The sequence below is a fragment of the Seriola dumerili genome, unplaced genomic scaffold (genome assembly GCF_002260705.1).
Source record: "Seriola dumerili isolate Sdu_G_001 unplaced genomic scaffold, Sdu_1.0 BDQW01000110.1, whole genome shotgun sequence".
Lineage (NCBI taxonomy): Eukaryota > Metazoa > Chordata > Actinopteri > Carangiformes > Carangidae > Seriola > Seriola dumerili.
The window spans coordinates 3,617,649-3,636,898 of record NW_019174365.1 but is presented as its reverse complement, the minus strand read 5'-3'; the positions used below and the strand labels follow the sequence as shown (position 1 = coordinate 3,636,898).

Here is a 19,250-nt window from a genome sequence, read left to right as displayed (position 1 = left end):
TTTCAGCGCCATCAGGGTCGGATTCAACTTGAAAGTGCACCTCTGAATCTCCAGAGAAAATTGCCTGACACAGACACCAAGTGACAGAAAGAAACTGAATGTGTTAGAAGAAGGAGAAAATCCTTGGCCACAACCTCCATCGTCAGCGTAACGGCTTTACCTGGGTGCCACCAATCAGTCATGGAACTCTTAATAGGGGGTGATTACACCTGGTATTACAGACGACCCTGTGAGTCATAAGGAGACTTGAAGTGCGAGGAAGAATTAGGATAAAAAGAGCAGAACGGCAAAGGAAATCAATGAGTGGTCTGGTAGCCTAGGGATATTATAATAAGTCAGATACTGACGGTAACTACCAACATCTCAGAGCACACACACAGCTGCCCTTAGAGGGAAAAGGAAGCTATAAGGCCCCTTGAGAGCAAAGCTTTAATTCTGAACAGCAGGGGTCTTTTATTTTAGAGGGGCCCAACATGTCATTCAAGCTCTTGCTAGACATCTGTTTTGGCCAAAATAGAAAATTTACTTTTGTGTTTGTAATAGTCAAAACTTTTTATCAATGCTCTCTCTCTCTCTGGTCTTAGTGTTTTGGCTAAAATGTTGCTTTACCCACTGGCTATCCAGTGCTAAATGTATAGTTCTAAAGCAGATAGAAATTTCAGGAAATGCGTTTATTTGCGTTCTTGCTAAGAGTTAGATGACCAGATTGACACCACTCTCGCGTCTCTATAGTAAAAAAGCAGCCAGCAGCCGATTAGCTTAGCATAAAGACTGGAGACAGGGGGAAACAGCTGATCTCTCTTGTCGGTTTTACACCAAAGTGTAAAACTGACATGTGGTGGTTTTATTGGGTGTCAGGAACTGACTGCACTGGCACAAGAAACAGGCCCCATAAAACCACAACTTCATGTAAACTTTAGAGGTGATGGAAGGCAGACTTTGTTACTTTTGGACAACACTAGCTGTTCCCCCCTTTTTCCAGTCTTAGTTAAGTTAGTTGAGTCATCTTGCTCAAACTATACATATTTACCGTACCGACATGATCGTGGCATCAAAGTTAATAAAGTTATTTCCCAAATTGTGAAACTATGCCTTTAAAGGCCTTTTAAAGGTCTTCCTTGACACGTGAAGTCTTCTGTATAGTGCATAACGCAAAATCTTATTAATAAATAATAAAGAGATCATTATATGTGCCTTTGTCTTGACAGATTGCAGGCACGTTTGCAGACAGATGCATCGGTGCTGCGTGAGAGTGCCAGATCCGGAAAACCGGAGCCAAAAATATTCCAGTGCGTCACTCTAAATGTCAGTGTTTATGAAAAAAAAGGACAAGCATATCTGGAGTGATAATCTGGACACCTGGCTGGAAAACAGCAAGGAAGATCTGAGGTGAACAACAGCATAAAGGGAGAGAAGAAACGGCTTGTTTAGATGGAGAAGGTTGAATCCTTTTTTGTCTGCCCTAAAAGTTAGGGATTTAATTTTTCAGCCAGATTTTACTATTTTAAAAAGGTCTTTCCAAGTCAAGCCATCAGTTCCCCTATCCGTGTCAGTGATCCTGAATTATGCAAACTCCATGACGGCATGTCCCTCCAAGCGACAAGAGACAAACCCTCAGGGTTTTCCCGTGTTTTCCAACCAAACACAGGGAAGAGAGAAGGTGAAAAGATTTGGAGAAAATGTCAGATAGACGGAAAAGAGAGATGGGCAAAAGACAAGGGAGACTGAGAATGCAATTAACTGTGAAGGACAAAGAGTGAAAGGACAGAGCAGCAACAGAGGACAGAGATGAAGAGAGACAGAGAGAGACAGAGAAAATGAAATCACATAAGAGGAGGCAGGTCGGTGTGTCAGCCACAACTCTGATATAGACAAAAAAGGAAAGAAAGTACAGAGAAATGAGAAAGGAGAAGCGTGAGGTGAGGACACTATGAAGATGAAGTGAGATACTCTACAACAACATGAAATACTATCACATAAATAGTTGAGAGAAAAGTAGATGTGGTAAAGAAGCATGAAAGTGAAGAACTGCCAGGAGAATCTGAGCAAACGAACAGTAATTATGAGCAAGATGAAAAGAAAAAAAATTAGACAAGTGTTATTTCCTGTTTCCTGTTTCCTACAGAGAATAGAAGCATGTGGACATTAGCATGCTAATTGGATCCTTTATACAGACGTGTTTGTTCCATTTACTGTCAAAGTCATCCAGAAGGATAGAGATGGGTCTACGGCAAGTTGGCTTTAAAAGGTGCTATCACAGAATTTCACTTTTGCAATATAGTCTATGGTATATTCACACATGAGGCTTTCTCATCTTATCCCAAGGGACTTGCAATGGCATGTGACTGCCGCTATGACACACCCAGTGAAGGCTTCGTGTTGTGTTCGGAGCAAATGAGCTTGTTATCAGCTTTACACGTTCAACTGAGTAATTGTTAATTATTGTTTACAAGGAAACACTTGTTAAAGTACGCATTAATGGAAGATTTGAATATACAGCTATACAGCTTTATTTGTCTGGTGGAAATTTAGAATCCATTCTGGAGAATTGAATTTGCAGTAAAAGGCCTGAATTAACAGCTGCAGTGAGGCTTTAATCAGACTAAAGTCTTAGCATGAACTAACAGCTATTCGATAATGAGCTACCTTGCCTTTTGTTTGTTTTTAAGTTGTAAAAGCCACAGCAAAGAATTTTCTGTCATTTCAACAAATTGCTTTTTATGTTTTCAAACCTATAATGTGATTTTTATGACCTTAAGGTAAACCTGTGAGGTGAACACAGTAGAAATAATAGAAAGGTGATGTGGAACTGCACGTTCCTGGGCTTTGCTAACAGTTCCTGATGATTTAAGATTGGGAACATTCGATCAGTCAAGGTGGTAAGGGAGCACATTTTGCCTTTAGCTGTGCGGCTGAAGCATCTTGAGCAGCGCTGCTGCAAATTGAATTCAGGTATTCGAGGAAGGGAAGATATCACCGGCCAGAGGAGACACAAAGACATTACTATGAAAATGTTAAACCATGAGAAATGGATCCGTCTGTATCACTTTGTCATGAACACACACACACACACACACACACACACTACTCTGCCATCTCTGTTGTATAGACCTGCGGTTACTAAGCCATCAGCCATTCACTCTATTCTAGCACCACCTATTGATAGTACTGTAGCTGTTCACTGTGTGCAGGGCTGTAGATGCAGCACTATTTGCAGGAGGTGTGTCACTGCAGAGAATACACGTCTCCATTTGTATTAACGCTGAAATAAAGACCTTTTTGTTTCATTAATGTCATGTGCATCTCTTTCCTGCAGTCTTCGCCGGGCTCGGTCACAAATCATGCAAATGTTTCGAGTTTCTATTACTGCTCATCCAGCCACCTGCGCTTGGTAAACAGCTTAACGGGGCAGAGATAACTGCAACAGATGACTGTGAAATTAAATTTTACAACAGCAGATCCCTTTGTTTTCATGGAAAATCATGAACAAGAGCATTTGCCTGAATAAAGTTCATATCTGACTCACACTCATCAGAAGTGAAAGCGGAGTAGCATGAAAGATGGACAGAATTGTACAGAGCGGCTGCAGCTGTGCCGCACATATTGTAACACTTAACTTTAATCACATCCTATGACCAGTCCAGCTTGCTCAATAGTTTTAGCTAAGTAAACTTCAGTGTCTTTTGCCACTCTATTAATGTCTTTATCATTTTACACAGACCCAGCTGTGCGCTGCTGGATGATACATCTCTGGTAGCATGAAATGAAGAAGTAAAGCCTGACCTCTGGCTATGACAACACAGTCCTATTCATTATGTACTGGAAAAGGTTAAAGAACACCCTTGGATCTTTCATCGAGTGATGTATGGCTTGCTAGCATGGGAACTCTAACTTTAATTTGTGACATTTTCGCGTTAGTCCAAATGATGCATTTTCTCAGGACATTTAGCCTGGCTCCTCTTTCAAGGTTTGCGAAACAGCCAACGCAAGTAGTTAATTGCGTGACAACAAAATTGCCCACATCATCCAACTGGCTTAAGACATCATGGGGTCAAAGAAGAGAGTTTTCCACATTGACAACTTTGGAGCTGGATCATGTTAATTCTTGATTCCTTTAGGTTTGTTTTGCCAAGAAAGTGTAAGGCCGCAGGATTAGGGCCATTGTTAGCCCTAAGGAGGAAACTGAGCGTTGTCTTGTTCATGAACACGTCGATTACGATGCTCAGACGGAGAGAAAAGTGACATTTAGGGTCATTGCATGTACCTATGAATAAAACATGGAGCATTAGCTTGATTAATATTGAGGAATAACAACAGGCAGTGAATAGTCTGCTGACCTTCCCTGAGTGATGGGTCTCAATTACATGACTGTGCGTACGTGCGTGTGTGCGCGCGTGTGTGTGTGTGCATGTGTGTGTGTGTGTGTGTGTAAGAGAAAGTGAGTGAGACAGGAAAGAAGACGGGAGATGTTTGTGTGTACGGTCGTGTATTTGCATTCGTTCGCTGTGTAGTAAACGGTGTTTTCCCGTGGTGAATAACAATGAGCGTTGTCGTCCAAAGTAAGATACGAACGCACAAAGAAGACACATAACCGTGCTTCTCCCCCATTCATCCACCTCTTTCATTCGGACGTAAAGCTTTAAAAAGCTGTTCCTCAAACACTTGATCACTGAAATCAAACACACACAGTGCACACACACCCCTCTGAAGGCCTGTCTTTGCTTTCTCTCTTTCTCTCTCTCTCTCTCTCTCTCTCTCCCTCAGACCTCTCGCTCCCATCCCTTGAAATGGGGAGCAAATTTGTTGCTTGTTCGCTCACCCGCTTACCCATCTCTGACCAGACAGGCGTGCAGACCGACCGACCAACCGACAAACAGGCAGACAGACAGACAGACAGACAGACAGCGTGTGGGTGGATGAATGACGAACTTATCTCTGGGTCTCAGAAAGCAGCCAGACACATTGTCAACCCAGCCCCAATTCACTGCAGGGTGCCGCACATATCGCAGCCCGCCTGCCTGCATGTCTGCACGTATCTCTCCATTGCTGTCTTTCTCATTCTGTGCACTTTCTGTCTCTCTTTCTTTGACAGCCTGACTGTGTGTCTGTTGCTATTCTTGTCTTCCTCTGAACTGCACAGTGTATCAAGCGTTCTGTATGTGCTGAGAAGCTCTGGTTCTTCACATTCATATCGGCTCACTGAAGCCACTTCACTCACCATTGCCTCTAATAAACCCCCCAGACGACACGAACCATTACTCTAAACACGGTTACGTAAATGCAAAGGAATCCCCAAAAGAAGAATCCCAATTTAGCCGCAGACATCTTCAAGGCAGGCACTTCACTTTCTGCTCTGCTTCTGCCACAACTGGATACTGAAGTGAGGCAGGCAGCATTCAGCGATGATTTTGGCCTATTTTGTTTCCGGCTTGTGGGCCGCTCGGTCCATGTAGGAATGCTTATTTTCCCTCTTCCATGAATTTGCTAATATAATCAATATGAGGGTGAATGCATGAGGGTGGTTTAAAGCGGTGTCAAAAATTCTCACGGAGGAGAGAAGAAGTCCTGGGTGGATTTGGCTCATGAAAATATAACTCATACAAAGTCAACGGCAATTTCCGAGAGCAAAGCAAAATAAGCAGCTTCAGTCTCGCCGTTCGCACAGACACTGTGCTTTTTTTTTATAAAGTGTGGCAGAGTGATTAATACAACAAGTGCAGAAAGGTTGCATGCAATGACCTTTAATATGTGTATATGCATGTGTGTTTATTGGTTTGTAAAATTATATTTATTTCTGGGAACATTACAGCTGCCTCTCCAATTTGTTCCTGTTCATTTCTCTGAAGAGAGGCAGGAGTCTGTATGGATACAACACAATCATGAGTTTGCGTATGTGTTTATGTGTGTGTTCTTCTTCAGATCTCTTTGGCTACAAATAGAGGATAGATTTGCCTTGAATACGCAGTTTGTGCTCCACTATTGAAAATCCCTCTATAAATTTGCATTGGTCCACCAATGAGTTTCCGATCTGCAGAAGCTGACTGTGGTATCCCTGAGCATTAAACACTCAGAGCATCAGGATTCCTTCAGAAGCCCCAGTAACACTGGATGAGATTTTCTCCACTCCTATATTGCAGACACTCCTTACAGTATCATAATGGGGACTCTTTTCAGCCTTTCCTTTACTTTTTTAACCATATAAATAGAGAGTCATAGACATGTACAGCACAACATGAGTGTGAGTCACATTCTGCATTTTCTGTATTTTTTTTCCCCTTGCTTAAAATAATCTTGAGCTAAGCTGGTGTTTAAGATTTAAACGTCCCCATGACGCGCTATAATATAATAATAATAATAATCAATTTACACCATAAACACGGGGACATCAAAATCCAATTCATATTGCGTCAACGGTCACGGTCATCCCATGCAAATCCCATCGAGTTCTTCATCAGTGAATAAAACAGACATGGAAAAGGAAAATTGGTAGCCTATTTAAACTGACTGAAAATATTATCCTCTTATACCTGACTAATCTTTACGCCTTTTCCAAAGGCAATTTAAAGAAGTTAATACCTATAATAAAGGTTAGGAGTTAGTGACTTACCTTACTTCCACAGATTGGAGAAACTGCAGCCCCAGTGGAGGAAACAGATGTTGAGGAGGTTCCCGGTGTGTTGTCCTTCCACGGAGACTGATTCCCAGTTTCTGTTCTCCTATTTAACGCAGTGTCAACGAAAAAAAACAAAAAACTTTTTTTTCATCCACGGAGATAAAACCCACAATAAAAAAAATCAATCAAATATTACTGCTGCTGCTTTGCCCAGGTGTCTACCTTGTTTATGAGATGAATTAGTGGCCGGCGGTGCGCGCGGCAGAGGAGCGCGAGGCAGGGCGCCGGTCTGTAGCCGTTATGAGCGGTGACAGTTGACTGCCCGGTAATCCAAGTGCGTCTAACAGCCTCCCGTTTACGCGGACGAGCGTGTGATGCTGGAGCTCCTCCTCGCCTTATCTTTGCCTGTGTGTTAAAGACACACACAGCTCCTCGGTTTGGACACTTCTCAGTACACCGCTGTTAAAAAAAAAAAAGCATAAAGACAAATTATAATGTGGTAAAGCACAGTTTGTGTGGTGACTTTAAAATGACCTTGATAACGTAACATAGGAGCGTTTTTTTCTTACCCCCCTTAGTGCAGCTAACATTAAACAGTACAGTAAAGTGACCTCTTTGCATAGGTATCACACTATTAGGTGATCAACTTAGATGTTGTCAGTTGCACTAGGCTACTTTCAGTCTCTGGGCAGGGAACCTTAAAGACCCCCTTAAGACATCAGATATACAAATATTGTGCATAACAAGTTCAATTACCTTTTTAAACAGTCTTACATTTACATTTTGTCCATCATTGAAAACCTACCAATAAGTGAATATTTTTTATTTCAAAAGTGCAACTATTTACCATATCTCCTAGGCTACATTTGGATTATGATTTTCACCTGTGATGTCACAAAATCTTGCTTGTGCATAGACGTCTTAAACTCAGATTTATGAGGGCAGAGAAACTAATATCTAAAGGATATGCTTTTGTCAGTGACTGACTCTCTAATGGTCTTCTCATCAGCAGAATATGACCATAATTCAGGCATGATGGAGACACAGGAAACCTTTTACTGATGTGATAATAACTGAGAAATCTGCATCATTACTGCAGCACCCTACTGCCCTGTCCCCGCTTCTACATCATCAACTGTAATGCATATCAACACGAGAATCACACACAACAGCCTCTTTGTTTATTTGACAAAACTGCAGGCCAAGTTGATTTCCAGTGGACAACTGATGAGATGTTGGCAGATATTGTCGAATATCAAGTTAACCGCCATACAAATGTTGGTGTATAAAACAGAAAACATCTGTGGAACTAACAACTTAAAAAAAACAGGAAGTGTTTTCTCAGTGTTGTCTCTTTTTCTTCCAGAACTTTGTCTTTACACTTAATTACAACGCAACCAGCTGTTTGTCCGCATCTCTCCTCGTCACAAATTTAACACTCATTTCTCTTCATCTCATGCACACATACACACAAACAAACTCAGACAGGCAAGTCAGTGGTGGACATGTAGCTGCATATTTATGACACATTATAACTGTGAAAGACATGATGAGCCTGTCGTCTCTAAAGCCAGGAGATCCGAAAAACAAGCGGCGCTGCCTTCGAAACCCGCAGAAAAGACAGAACATCCACCCGGGAGAGGGACAGGAGTGGACAAACACAATCTACTTGGGAATGTTAGTAATCTTCCAACGTTGAAAACAACATTGCCTTTGTCAGCTCACGTATGTCTGCTCACATAAGTTAATTAAATTACCCCTAAATCATACTACCTAATATAGAACATGAATTTCTGGGCAGGGAAGGAGAATAAATCCATATTTTGATTGTCAGTGACAAATTTGTCTCTTTTTTTTCAGTTTCTTTCAGTTAATTCACACTGGGACAAAATTCATTCTGAACATGCAATAGTCATGTCAGAAATCACTTCTGGCAGAACCTCACATTTGAAGTTGTGCTACAGATGGTATTGTGGTTAGAGGACACTTCCATGAAAAAGCAAGTCCTCTTCACAGAACCCCTTCATTATGGTCAGTGGTGGTGATGATGGAAGGTGGAGGATGAATGAGGAAAATGGAGCTGGAGAGGCGCCTGTTTTGTGGGACATGCTGTGTGGTGAATCTAGAGGAAAATGATGCTGGAGAAAAGGCCATGTAAGTTTGGGGGCCAGTGCTGGCGGCGTCTGTGCATGGTTTGTATTTAATAGGATGTCACTGCACCATATCCTGGCATGAAGGAATGTAATTATTTTTTTTGTCTTGGAGATACAGAAAACCTGGAATGATTGTTCCCATCAAAGGTTAAAGACTATGGGGTGTGATTCTGATAATTATGCGCCCTACAAGAGAGATCGGAAGCACGCTAGATACAGTTTCTAACAAACGTACAATTGCTTTCATATCTTTTCAAGAGCAATCACTGCATATCCAATTAAAAATAAAATAAGATTGCGTATTTCCATTGATTTTGTGCTGAAAACTCATAATCTACAAACACAGACAACTCTTTGCTGTCTCAGCTGGAAATACAAACATAAAATCTGAATGATTGATGTCAATGGATGATGGTTTTTGGAGTTGGTAATGAATTTGTTACTGACTCTGTGGGTTCACTGAGTGTTTTTACGAGACGTTTCATCTTTAAATGTCATCGTGTGTCATAGGCTTCCAGCTGTGAATCGGGAAATGTGCCCGTACCCCAGAAAAACCACTATGAATGCTGTCAAAGCATTCTTTATTTTCAATGGAGCAGCACCGGGATTTGTCTCTGAATGACATAATCACTTTGCTTCCTCACTCTGCCGTTCAGTTTAAGGAAAGATTGAACAGTACTATTGAAACAATGTTAATCAATTCTAATAATGAATACTTTTTTTAATATTAAAGCTGCAGTAATCAATTTGTTTGTATTATCAATGTATCAAAAGACTAGTGGTGCTTGCTCATAGCAACCACAGATAATTATCAACCAACTCTGTAGTTCTTCTCAGCTCAATGCTGCGTTTTAGCTTCTCAGTGTTTATGTTCTCAGGTCACTGTTTTGGTTTTCTGACCCACAGATTAACTGCTTTGGTTCAGTCACATGGCTCTAATCAACCTCTAGCCACAAAAAGGAGAGGGACAGATTTCATCTGAAAAGTTCAGATAACACCACTGTGCATTTTAATGCCAAAGTTAGCAACTAGCCAGTGAACACAGTGGCATCTGTAATGCCCATTCAATTACCAAAAATATGTCCAGTTTTGGTTTTGCAGCAGGTATCACAAAAGACAGATTGTTCCCCACCTCCAGTTTGCTTACAGCCTGCTTATTCAGGACTTTTTCAGCACTCCTGTTCAACCCCCATCATGGTTTAGCATGTGGTGGGTCAGCTTTCCTAAATGTAATATATATTAAAATCCCATTATCAAGCAGCATATTCAATTGTGCCAATGTGTTAAGCTGATGAGACTGCAGAGAACTGCTGAACGGGAGCTTGACATAAAGTCTTTGGGCTGTGGGAAGCTGGTAACTGAAGCGTACAATCGAAGAGGAGGAGGAAGACTCTCCAGCTCAGAGTGATATCTTTCTTTCTTTCTTTGTTTTATTTTAGCACTTTTCAACTCTGCTGGAAGAAAATAATCACTGTACAGCCTAGGGAAAAATGGGCACGTGTATGTTTGTTCTGCTCAAATCATTTTTAATCTTCCCAGCCTTGATGAAAAAGGATTCTGGCACATTTGCAGGAGGGTGAAAGCAGTGGATTTATTCACAGCTATGAGTCATCTGCTACAAAAGAGATGCTATTCCCCAACAATAAAAGCACGGTGTGATTGTTACAGTAAAGGCCATGCTCTGTGGACAGCAAGGTAGAATTTTGTCAGTATTTTGTTAAAATGCTCAATAATCTATTAACAAAACCTGAGCTGGACACAGAAACTGGAGAAATTAGTATTCACCTCAAAAATCAATTACTGCGCTGTGACTGGAGCCAAGGCAGGGTGAAATTACATTAGGACTAGAAGCGGGGTGTGCGGGTAAGGAAGTGTAATGACTATTAGTGAGCTTTTACATGCATGTCCACACACAACACATATGTTGACAAATTAATCTCCTCTAGTTGGCATTTCTCTGGGAATCAATTGGCAATCTGTACCTGCGAAGGCTTCCAAAACATCTCAGAAGCTCAAGTATGGAGTCGTCTGACTTGTTTAATTATACAGCAGCTACATGTGTTTGGCAGCCGGATGGACAGTGAGGAACAGCCCAGATTCTCATCACCAGACACATCAATCTTAGACGTGTGAGTGGAAGGGGTAGAGACGTTCCATTTTACCCAGCAGAGGGTGATGAATGTTGGGGAAACTCTGATGCCATGTCGGGACAGGGAAGGGAAGCCAGCTGACATGTTTGGTCTACAGTTTAAACAGACCAAACGCTGACATCCCAGAAATGGTGGACCAAAATAAAAATTCTGTTCAATTTGGATGCAGTCTTTTGCTCCTTGGTTCAGTTTCTATCAGCAGGTTTGATCTTTTTTTAGCTCTAGATGAAACCAAACATGCTGACTACAATTATTTAGTCCCAACTTATGGGTCCCGATCCTCAAATTGTAATGTTAATATGTAATTCAAAAGGTGAAGATGTTACAAACAGTAAAGGAAATCAGGAAAAACATAATTCTGTGTAACACAGAGGAATGAGACACAAGGGCTTCAATGACGAGGTCACAACAGTCAGTGTGGGTTAGCTGCCATGACATTTATTAGAGCATTTCCTTAAAATGTAAAAGTAAATAAAAAGAATTGTGCCACAGCAAGGAAGCCAACCAACCACTGGTGGGACACTGGGAGTATTTTACCTGTGAAAAATAAGACAAACCAAAACACACTTAAAACACTGCACTAATAATACACCACAAAACAGATCACCATCAAAAGTGAGTGAACTCCCAGCGCATCAACCACACGCTGGACTGGAGGCCCCCCCAACCACAGCAGCACTAAAACACATAAACAGGATTAAAACTAACCTAAACTATAAAACTATAAAATATCTAATAGTAATATAAACGGCAGTCAGTGCCTTGCCTGTGAACAAACAGAGCAGTGTTACAATTACAGACAGTCATGGAAGCCCACTAAAATAAATTATTTAAAACAATATCTCGGGGGCACCCCTACAATACCCAAACAATCATACTATAATATAAAAATGGACATATATCAATTAATAAAACAACAGGTTTGGCTTACCAGAGCCACAAGTATGACCAGCAGTTCCAGCCACATGGAGTGAGCACAAAGCAGCAAGTACTGTGTGGAGGCAGCCCACAGTCTGCACACCTGTTGTCCATGAGCCTACTTGTTAGTTCTCGCCTCTCACCTGATTGGCTGTTGCCCCCTGTATGGTCCTGGTGTCCCTCTGCCTTTTTTTTTTTTTTTTGTAGTGAAATATGGTAAATTTTGACTCCAATATTATTCCAAAGGTATGTGAATAAAAATGATTCTGATTAAAACTGGTAGATGTATGCAACCTGACATCTTTTATTCTGCACCATCATGCTCACATCCTGTAATATTATCAAGGAAGTTTTTATGAGCAATAACAAAGTAGCCCATCAATCTATAGACAAGGCTATATTTTTTGTCGATAATATCACAAATAACTATAATGGATTTCCTGTTTCTGGCTTTGCAGACACTGAACAAGATTGATTTGTCTACGGCAAAAAACTTCGGATATAGTTTTCCTCTGGGGAAATGTATCTTTTAAATATTCAGTTACTTCTTGACCAATGTCAGAAACCCAAGATGATTCCGTTCTGTTCCAGAACTCTGAGAGAAATTTGTAAACCATGTAGCTGGATCTCCACCCGGTGGTTTTTAGACTACTATGCTGCCAAAGCTGTGAGAGCACTCTGAAGGCATTTCAGCAAAACAAAAACCACCTACAGAAACAGACTGTAGTGGAATAAATGCTGCTGAGTGCTGAACTGTATGGTGTGGGTTGCTCTAGTATTCTGAAACACACAGTAAATACAAGTGGCTGCAAAATCTGTCCTATCTGCACTGTATTTGTTTAATTAAAACAGTCAGAAAGTGGCTCAGGTTTTACAATAAACAGTTTTTTATTATAACTAACAATAGAATATATTTACACATATTTGTATTTATTTGTACCAAAGTAGCTTTTTTGTTTCTTTTTGATATTTATCAGATATGTGAATCTGCCACCAGGGGGCGTTTGAGATACCCCCCCCCACACACACACACACACACACACACACACACACACACACACACACCTACAGCATGTTATGATCATTTGGAGTCATGTTAAATGTTTAATTAGCATACTTCAAGTGTTTAGCATTTAACAGTGAATTCAACCACATTACAGTACAAAATCATTGGACATGATGATAGTTTAAAATTAGTGCAGTAACTTAGAACTTATAAAATCACAACAACGTCACTATTTGAGAAATGATGCAAGGCAGCCCCCTGCATAGAATTAATCTCATTTTAAATGAGAGCCATGTTTCAATGTAAAGTCCAATCAATCACCATTGAGAATGAGACAAAATTACACAGCCTAATGTACTGCAGCTAATGAAATAACCAGAGCAGGATGAACTAAACTGAAAATCTTTTACAATCAGTATTATATTGCCACCCATTAATGGTCCAAGACAGAGCTTTGTTATAATTAAATGTAAACCACTGAGTCTGTTTGTACCATCTCAAACATTTATCATGTTGTTTGGTGATTAGAACAAACCATAAGAATATGTGACAAGGTGTGATTAGATTCTAAACAAATGACTTGTTATCATGGTGGTCAATATTGATATGAAATGTTGCTTAAACAGAAAGAGTGAACATTAGACTTACTTTCATTAAAAAAAACTGTTCATATGTCTATCAGCCTTTATTTTGCAGTTTAAGGGAGTCATGAATTACTACTAACAGATACTGGATGAGAATCAACGCATCGCTTCTGCTCTGCTGCTCTCCGCCCCGCTTAAATTCACCATTATTTGTATTTTTATTGATTGAAAAGTGCAGGCAGGACAGAAAAAAGTTTACCTTAAAAGGACAGGAAGTCAAAAGAAGCTTCACCTCAATTTCCAGAGCCACCTGTTCCATCACAAGCAAGCATTGATGATTTCAAGGTTATGTAGCTTTTGAGAACCTGGGCACAGACTGTTAGGATGACATCCTCTCTCATATTGCTACCTAATAGATGATTTAGCTTTGGTTCTTAATAGCACAGGGCCTAGCCAGATGTATTACCTTTTATTGCTATTTATAGCCAAGCCAGATGGGTGAGCAGTTTCCTTTGATATCTTCCATAAATATTTATTGTCTGAAAAATCACACAGCGCCTCAACTATTCTATTATAATAGATGGAACAAAGCACAGATTTAGGACTGTCAGGATATGGTAAAAACACAGAGTGCTTTGAAATTAATAGCCTGTCTTCCTCAATGAGGATAAACAACAATGATTTCTCCTATGCCACATAAAGTATATCTGAGAATACTGAGAACTAACCAAAAAGAAACTAAAAATATTGCATTTATACATGGATATATTCCACTTTGTGTCAATTATTTGTGTGAATTTCACTGTAACTACATCATTTCTGAACACATTGCTGGAGGCTCAGGATACACATTTTGTAAACCTGCAGCTCCCTGTCTTCTATACATGCAGCAACGTTCAAATGAACCTGCCACAGTACCATTCGCTGCTTCAGGATCGCCTCCACCCTGATTCAAGGCTACACTGAGGCAACCGAGATAGGCTTGAGTGCCTCGCAAAGTATTAGCAGATAAGAAGGGAAGACAGCAGCATTAGTAAGGAATGGAAGAGAGGCACAGAGATAAAGTGAAAGTGGCAGAGAAAGTGAGGAAACCAGCCTTACCTGTTTTCTGTATTTGTATTGTTTTGTTTGGGTGCAGTGGTGTTGTGCTTTGATAGAAGTTAAAAAAAAAAGACTCTCTTGACATTGCAGGGGTTGAAGAAGTTGCTCTCAACTCATTCTGAGTTAGTTAAATATTGAAAAAAAAACACAATACACTTAGATACCAACTTCAGCAGCATAAAAGTGTAATAAATGCCCCAATACTTTATAAAATGTATATTTTATCAAAAAATGTGCTTATAAAACAGTTCACTGTTATATTGTATTACTTATACAAAACATACATTACATACATACAGTATCAAAAACACACAGTCAGGAACATTAGTGCAGTAGTAACAGACTTCATCAACAGCATACAGTAAAATCAGTAAAAACATTTGAAAAATTTGCTTTTAAGGCATGACAAATACCAATACAGTCTGTATGTGCCACTTGAAGGCTCTTCCGGTATCAACAAAGAACCTGGTCACAATTTTTTTGGCATAAACAAAGCCAGTTTAATACATGTTAGCTTACATTAAGGGCTTGTCCCAGTGAGCATCCGTGAGAACACACTTAGAAGTGAGAGGTGTCAGACATTTTGCCTTGCACGAAAGATGTGATTATTTCTATTCCGTCTCATGCGACGAATTTTTCCTTGGCCTGTGTGCTTTTTCCCTCCTGGAACACAAAAAAAGTGTATGACAACTGATTAGTATGATAGCCTGTAATTCGAATGCTTGTTGACTTTCTATACTATAATTAAGCTGGAGCCAGATTTTCTGTGGTTTCCTCTCTGTCATAATTTAATGACTGGCTGTAGTGCAAAAATGGTTTAGAGGACATCATCCCTAAGTGTGTACTAATGGTTTCTTCACATGCCAGGCACTTTTTAAGCCTGATAATGAAATCAGCCAAGCATTATTTGGTCTCTTCCCAGTTCCCCTACGACTTTCTGAATTCTCTCCAAATTTAAACCAACAGGTGGCCTGATTGCAGCTCCAAATACTGTAATTACGGAATTAGGACTCTGCAAATTCTCCTCAAATGATCATCTCCAATTACAAGCTTTCAGTGTGGACAGTGAAACTTTCGCCACATGCATCCATCAATACTCATATTCGCACACCTTTAGTACACACGTCCATGCAGCTCTGTCTCGAGACAAAGTTGTTGCTGCTCCCTCCGCAGCCTGTGTAGGTGAACTCCTCACACATCTTGGTGGCTGTGTTGTAGTAGTATCGAGTTATGGAGGCTGAACACTTCCCTTTGTCCAGAGTGTCCAGGCAGAGCACAGGAATAGCTGTAAGATAAACCACAAAGCAGACAATGAGACCACCGATCACAGTCTCTGAAGAGGAGCACAATCAGAAAAATTTAGTTTTTGATTTTTTTTTTTCCATCAGATTAATCAAACATTCTCTTTCACTTAATCACACCTGAAATTCTTGATTGTTCCTCCTTCAACGTTTTGAAATCAAGTCATGTCAGGTGTGACAGTGTTTAGCAAGACTATTTCCACACACAGAGTCCATGCGTGCAGGGAGCCACTGTGCATGACATCAGGATTACTCAGTGGCTACAGTGGGTGCTTAAGTTTCTACTAACTTTTTTGTGGACTGCAGTACTCCATGCAAGAGGTAAGGTCTTGGAAGCGATTGGAGTTCCCCTGACAGCCACCGTAATAAAAGATCTCGCACTGCATGGTGGTCATGTTGAAGAAGTATCTGCGGAAGAGGGCCCGGCATGGTCCCACCTGTTTAGGAAACCTGCAGATCTGGGGGATCTCTGTGGAGAAAAACAAAAGGACAAAATTTGAGATTGGGGTTGGATTAAGAGGTATAACAAAATGTTAACATAACAACATAACATTAACTGGACCGCAATCAAATCTACATCAATGATTTTCTTAGTATTCATATACAACACAAAGAGTAAAACCACACCCAGCACTCACATTCGACAGGTTTCAGAGGTGGTGAGGGTCACTATCAAACAAATAATGTGTACGCTCATCACATTTACAACTTACTTGGAATTCTGAAACATGTCTTCTGGCACTCCTGATAGCTCTTGAAATTGTTGGCATTCCCTTGGCACCCTCCATAGTAGAAAATCTCGCACTTTTGCGTGATTGTGTTGTAGTGGTAGCGCTCGATTTCTCCTCTGCAGGGTCCCTCGTCCACTTGAAGGAGGCACACGCCTGAAAGCACCAAGGTTATGGTTGAAGAAACACGAAACCACCACAGAGCAATAAGGTAATTAAGCTGCAAACACTGCTGCGCGTTAAGCTCTATTTAAAACTCACAACAACAAGGTCTTACACCCGAGATTAAGTGATGATGTCCCGTAAAAACAAACTGAGCAGATCAGGAAAATACTTTTAGTTCCTCCGCATCGCTTACCTTTAGGCGACAACGCCAACACGTTGTAAAATGAGGAGAAAAGCGTAAATAGCGCGAATATGCAAAACTCCATTGTGTAACTTTTGCTCCAACTCTCCGGTCTTTTCCGCGCTGTCGACCACATCCACTTTTATAGTTGAGCAGCTGTTTCCCAGTGGAATTGTAGGGGCGGAGAGTAATGACTCGTTTCCAAAATACTGAAGAACTGGATTAGAGAGGTGACGAGTTCATCAATGACATCACTCATCGATATTTTATCGTAATAGTGATTGCGTTAGTGTTACAATGAATGAAGCCTAGTGACTAAGTATGCTTAACTCAATTGCAGTGGCAGGAGAGTAAGTTTCCTCTCTTTTGGGGGAAGTCGGACACCACACTCTATCTGGTCACTGATATCAATGATGATGATGATGATGACGATGATGACGATGATGATGGTGACATCCAGTAGCCTTACTCTGCATCCCCCTGTCAAATTTTCACAGAGCAAGTGTTGTCTACAAGGGACAGACACTCTTGTGTAATACTACCAGATCTCACTTGTCTGATGCATCAGGCCAAGTTCCCACCACACACCAGTCAGACTGGATCTGAATCCACTCTCTCACACACACACACACACACACACACAAACAAACACACTTGTCCCTCTAACTTCCCTCTCTATTTAGTGTTTAATGATTGTAACTGCCTCCAACATTCTTTAAAGCCATGTTCCACTTAACACTCAAGTTCCCCCTTTCTTAGAACTGAAAGCAGAATTATCTGAAACTGAAGGCTCAGACGGATGTAGCTCTTTGGGGGGGGGGGTTTCTAATGCAGAATCCAGTCCAGTTATTACAGTTAATGGAAGGTTGTCTCTATGTTGTTGGAAAACTGCCATGCACTCACGTTCAGGACAGTGATGTGTCTCCACCTTGACAGGTGTAGGCTAAATACCGATTAGTCATCTTATCAAAGTGACCTGATACATGAGGCACCATCCTTTAACCCATATCTGGATTTATAGAGAGAACGGAGCCACGATAGCAGCGAAAACCCAAATTTAATCTGCAACATAATAAATACAGTTTCTTGTTTTTACATATAATTCAGACCCCAACAGACACCTGTGTGAGTCATCCCCTTCTTATTGAGATAGTGGCTGGATCATACACTGGGGCCTTGTTTAATCAGATTAGCGGATTAGGATTGTTTATGCTGATTACTTTATAACCCAGATTGAGGGAGTGGAGAGGGATTCTTCAGCAGGATTCTGGGAGTGAAGGACTGCTCCCTGTAAGCGTCCGTAAGTCCATTCCTATTCTTTTTCTATGACATTTTATTTTAAATAGTGAGGTAAAATCATTCAAGATTTTTTATATTGGTCACAAGAGGGTGAATATTTTGCAAAAAAAACTGTGAATTTTTCTTTTTTTAACAGAGAATGCCGGTCATAAACGTAGACGATCTGACGGACAAGGATAAGGCTGTAATGGAAGTTAACCAGCTTAAAATTGAAGTGAAACTAGAGCGGTGGTTGGTAAGTTCTTCATTCTAGGTGATGAGTATGTCATTGTTTTGTTTTTAAAAATACCAGTGAATAAAGTAGGTTTCTAGACTTTTATCCATGATGTCTACCTGTTTGAATGCAATTACACAAAGTGCAATTAATTTCTCCAGGACGAGTGTTTAAAACTGGAATAAATTGCTGGATAAAACTGTCTTAACACCTTTGTCTGATCACTCCAGACATCTAAATGCTGTGAAGAAATCAAGGACTACATTCAGGAGGGAGTGGAGGAGGACACCCTTGTCAAAGGCATTTCAGAGGAGAAGAACCCCTTCAAGGAGAAAGGTGGCTGTGTCATCTGCTAGACTGGACCTGAGGAGCTTTTCATATCTCAGATTAGCACCCAAGGACATTCTCCCTCCCCTCATAAAAAGGATTTGCAGACTGAGAAGACTAGAAGGACATCATAAAGAAAGAATTGATAAAACTTCACGAGTTCCCATGTAAACGTCTCCCCATATTTTGGCCAGATTTGTAACCTTATAATTTTATTCCTTGAAAAGATGCAATATAAAAGAGTTGTATTTTGCAAGGGTTATATAATGCTTCTCATGTGGTGTACATAGTCTGAGCAAATGGAAATGTGGTTTCATACACAGAAGCAACTGTTATTAAATTGCTTGTTTATAACTCAGCCTGTCTCCATCGTTCACTGTTCATGACAGGGTAGAGCTATAGATACATCTTCATAACTCAGTTTACATACATTTAGAGTTTTCTGAACTTTTTTTCATAAATTTTCTATCATTTTGTTGCACACATCAAGGTAAATATCAAATATTTTGC

General features: G+C 40.5%; 3 protein-coding genes across 3 annotated transcripts in view; 1 reads left to right on the top strand and 2 right to left on the bottom strand.

Annotated features, from left to right (window-relative positions):
• The window catches only part of calcr (calcitonin receptor), a 58,473-nt gene extending 51,542 nt beyond the window's left edge, over nucleotides 1-6,931 (bottom strand). The window contains exon 1 of the mRNA XM_022747615.1: nucleotides 6,608-6,931. The gene's annotated coding sequence lies outside the window, so the exon portion shown is untranslated. The remainder of the gene's footprint in view (nucleotides 1-6,607) is intronic.
• A 7,795-nt stretch (nucleotides 6,932-14,726) lies between these two features.
• Nucleotides 14,727-17,058, bottom strand: tfpi2 (tissue factor pathway inhibitor 2). The gene is made up of 5 exons (XM_022747537.1): nucleotides 16,913-17,058; nucleotides 16,540-16,710; nucleotides 16,116-16,295; nucleotides 15,637-15,810; nucleotides 14,727-15,188 (listed from the first exon to the last, which is right to left on the bottom strand). The coding sequence occupies exons 1-5, from the start codon at nucleotides 17,034-17,036 to the stop codon at nucleotides 15,100-15,102; spliced, it is 738 nt and encodes a 245-aa protein (XP_022603258.1). The 5' UTR covers nucleotides 17,037-17,058; the 3' UTR covers nucleotides 14,727-15,099.
• A 1,074-nt stretch (nucleotides 17,059-18,132) lies between these two features.
• LOC111223411 (guanine nucleotide-binding protein G(T) subunit gamma-T1-like) lies at nucleotides 18,133-19,098 on the top strand. Its single transcript, XM_022747539.1, has 3 exons — nucleotides 18,133-18,200; nucleotides 18,336-18,434; nucleotides 18,644-19,098. Exons 2-3 carry the CDS (start codon nucleotides 18,339-18,341, stop codon nucleotides 18,767-18,769), a joined length of 222 nt encoding a protein of 73 aa, XP_022603260.1. The 5' UTR covers nucleotides 18,133-18,200; nucleotides 18,336-18,338; the 3' UTR covers nucleotides 18,770-19,098.
• The last annotated feature ends 152 nt before the right edge of the window (nucleotides 19,099-19,250 follow it).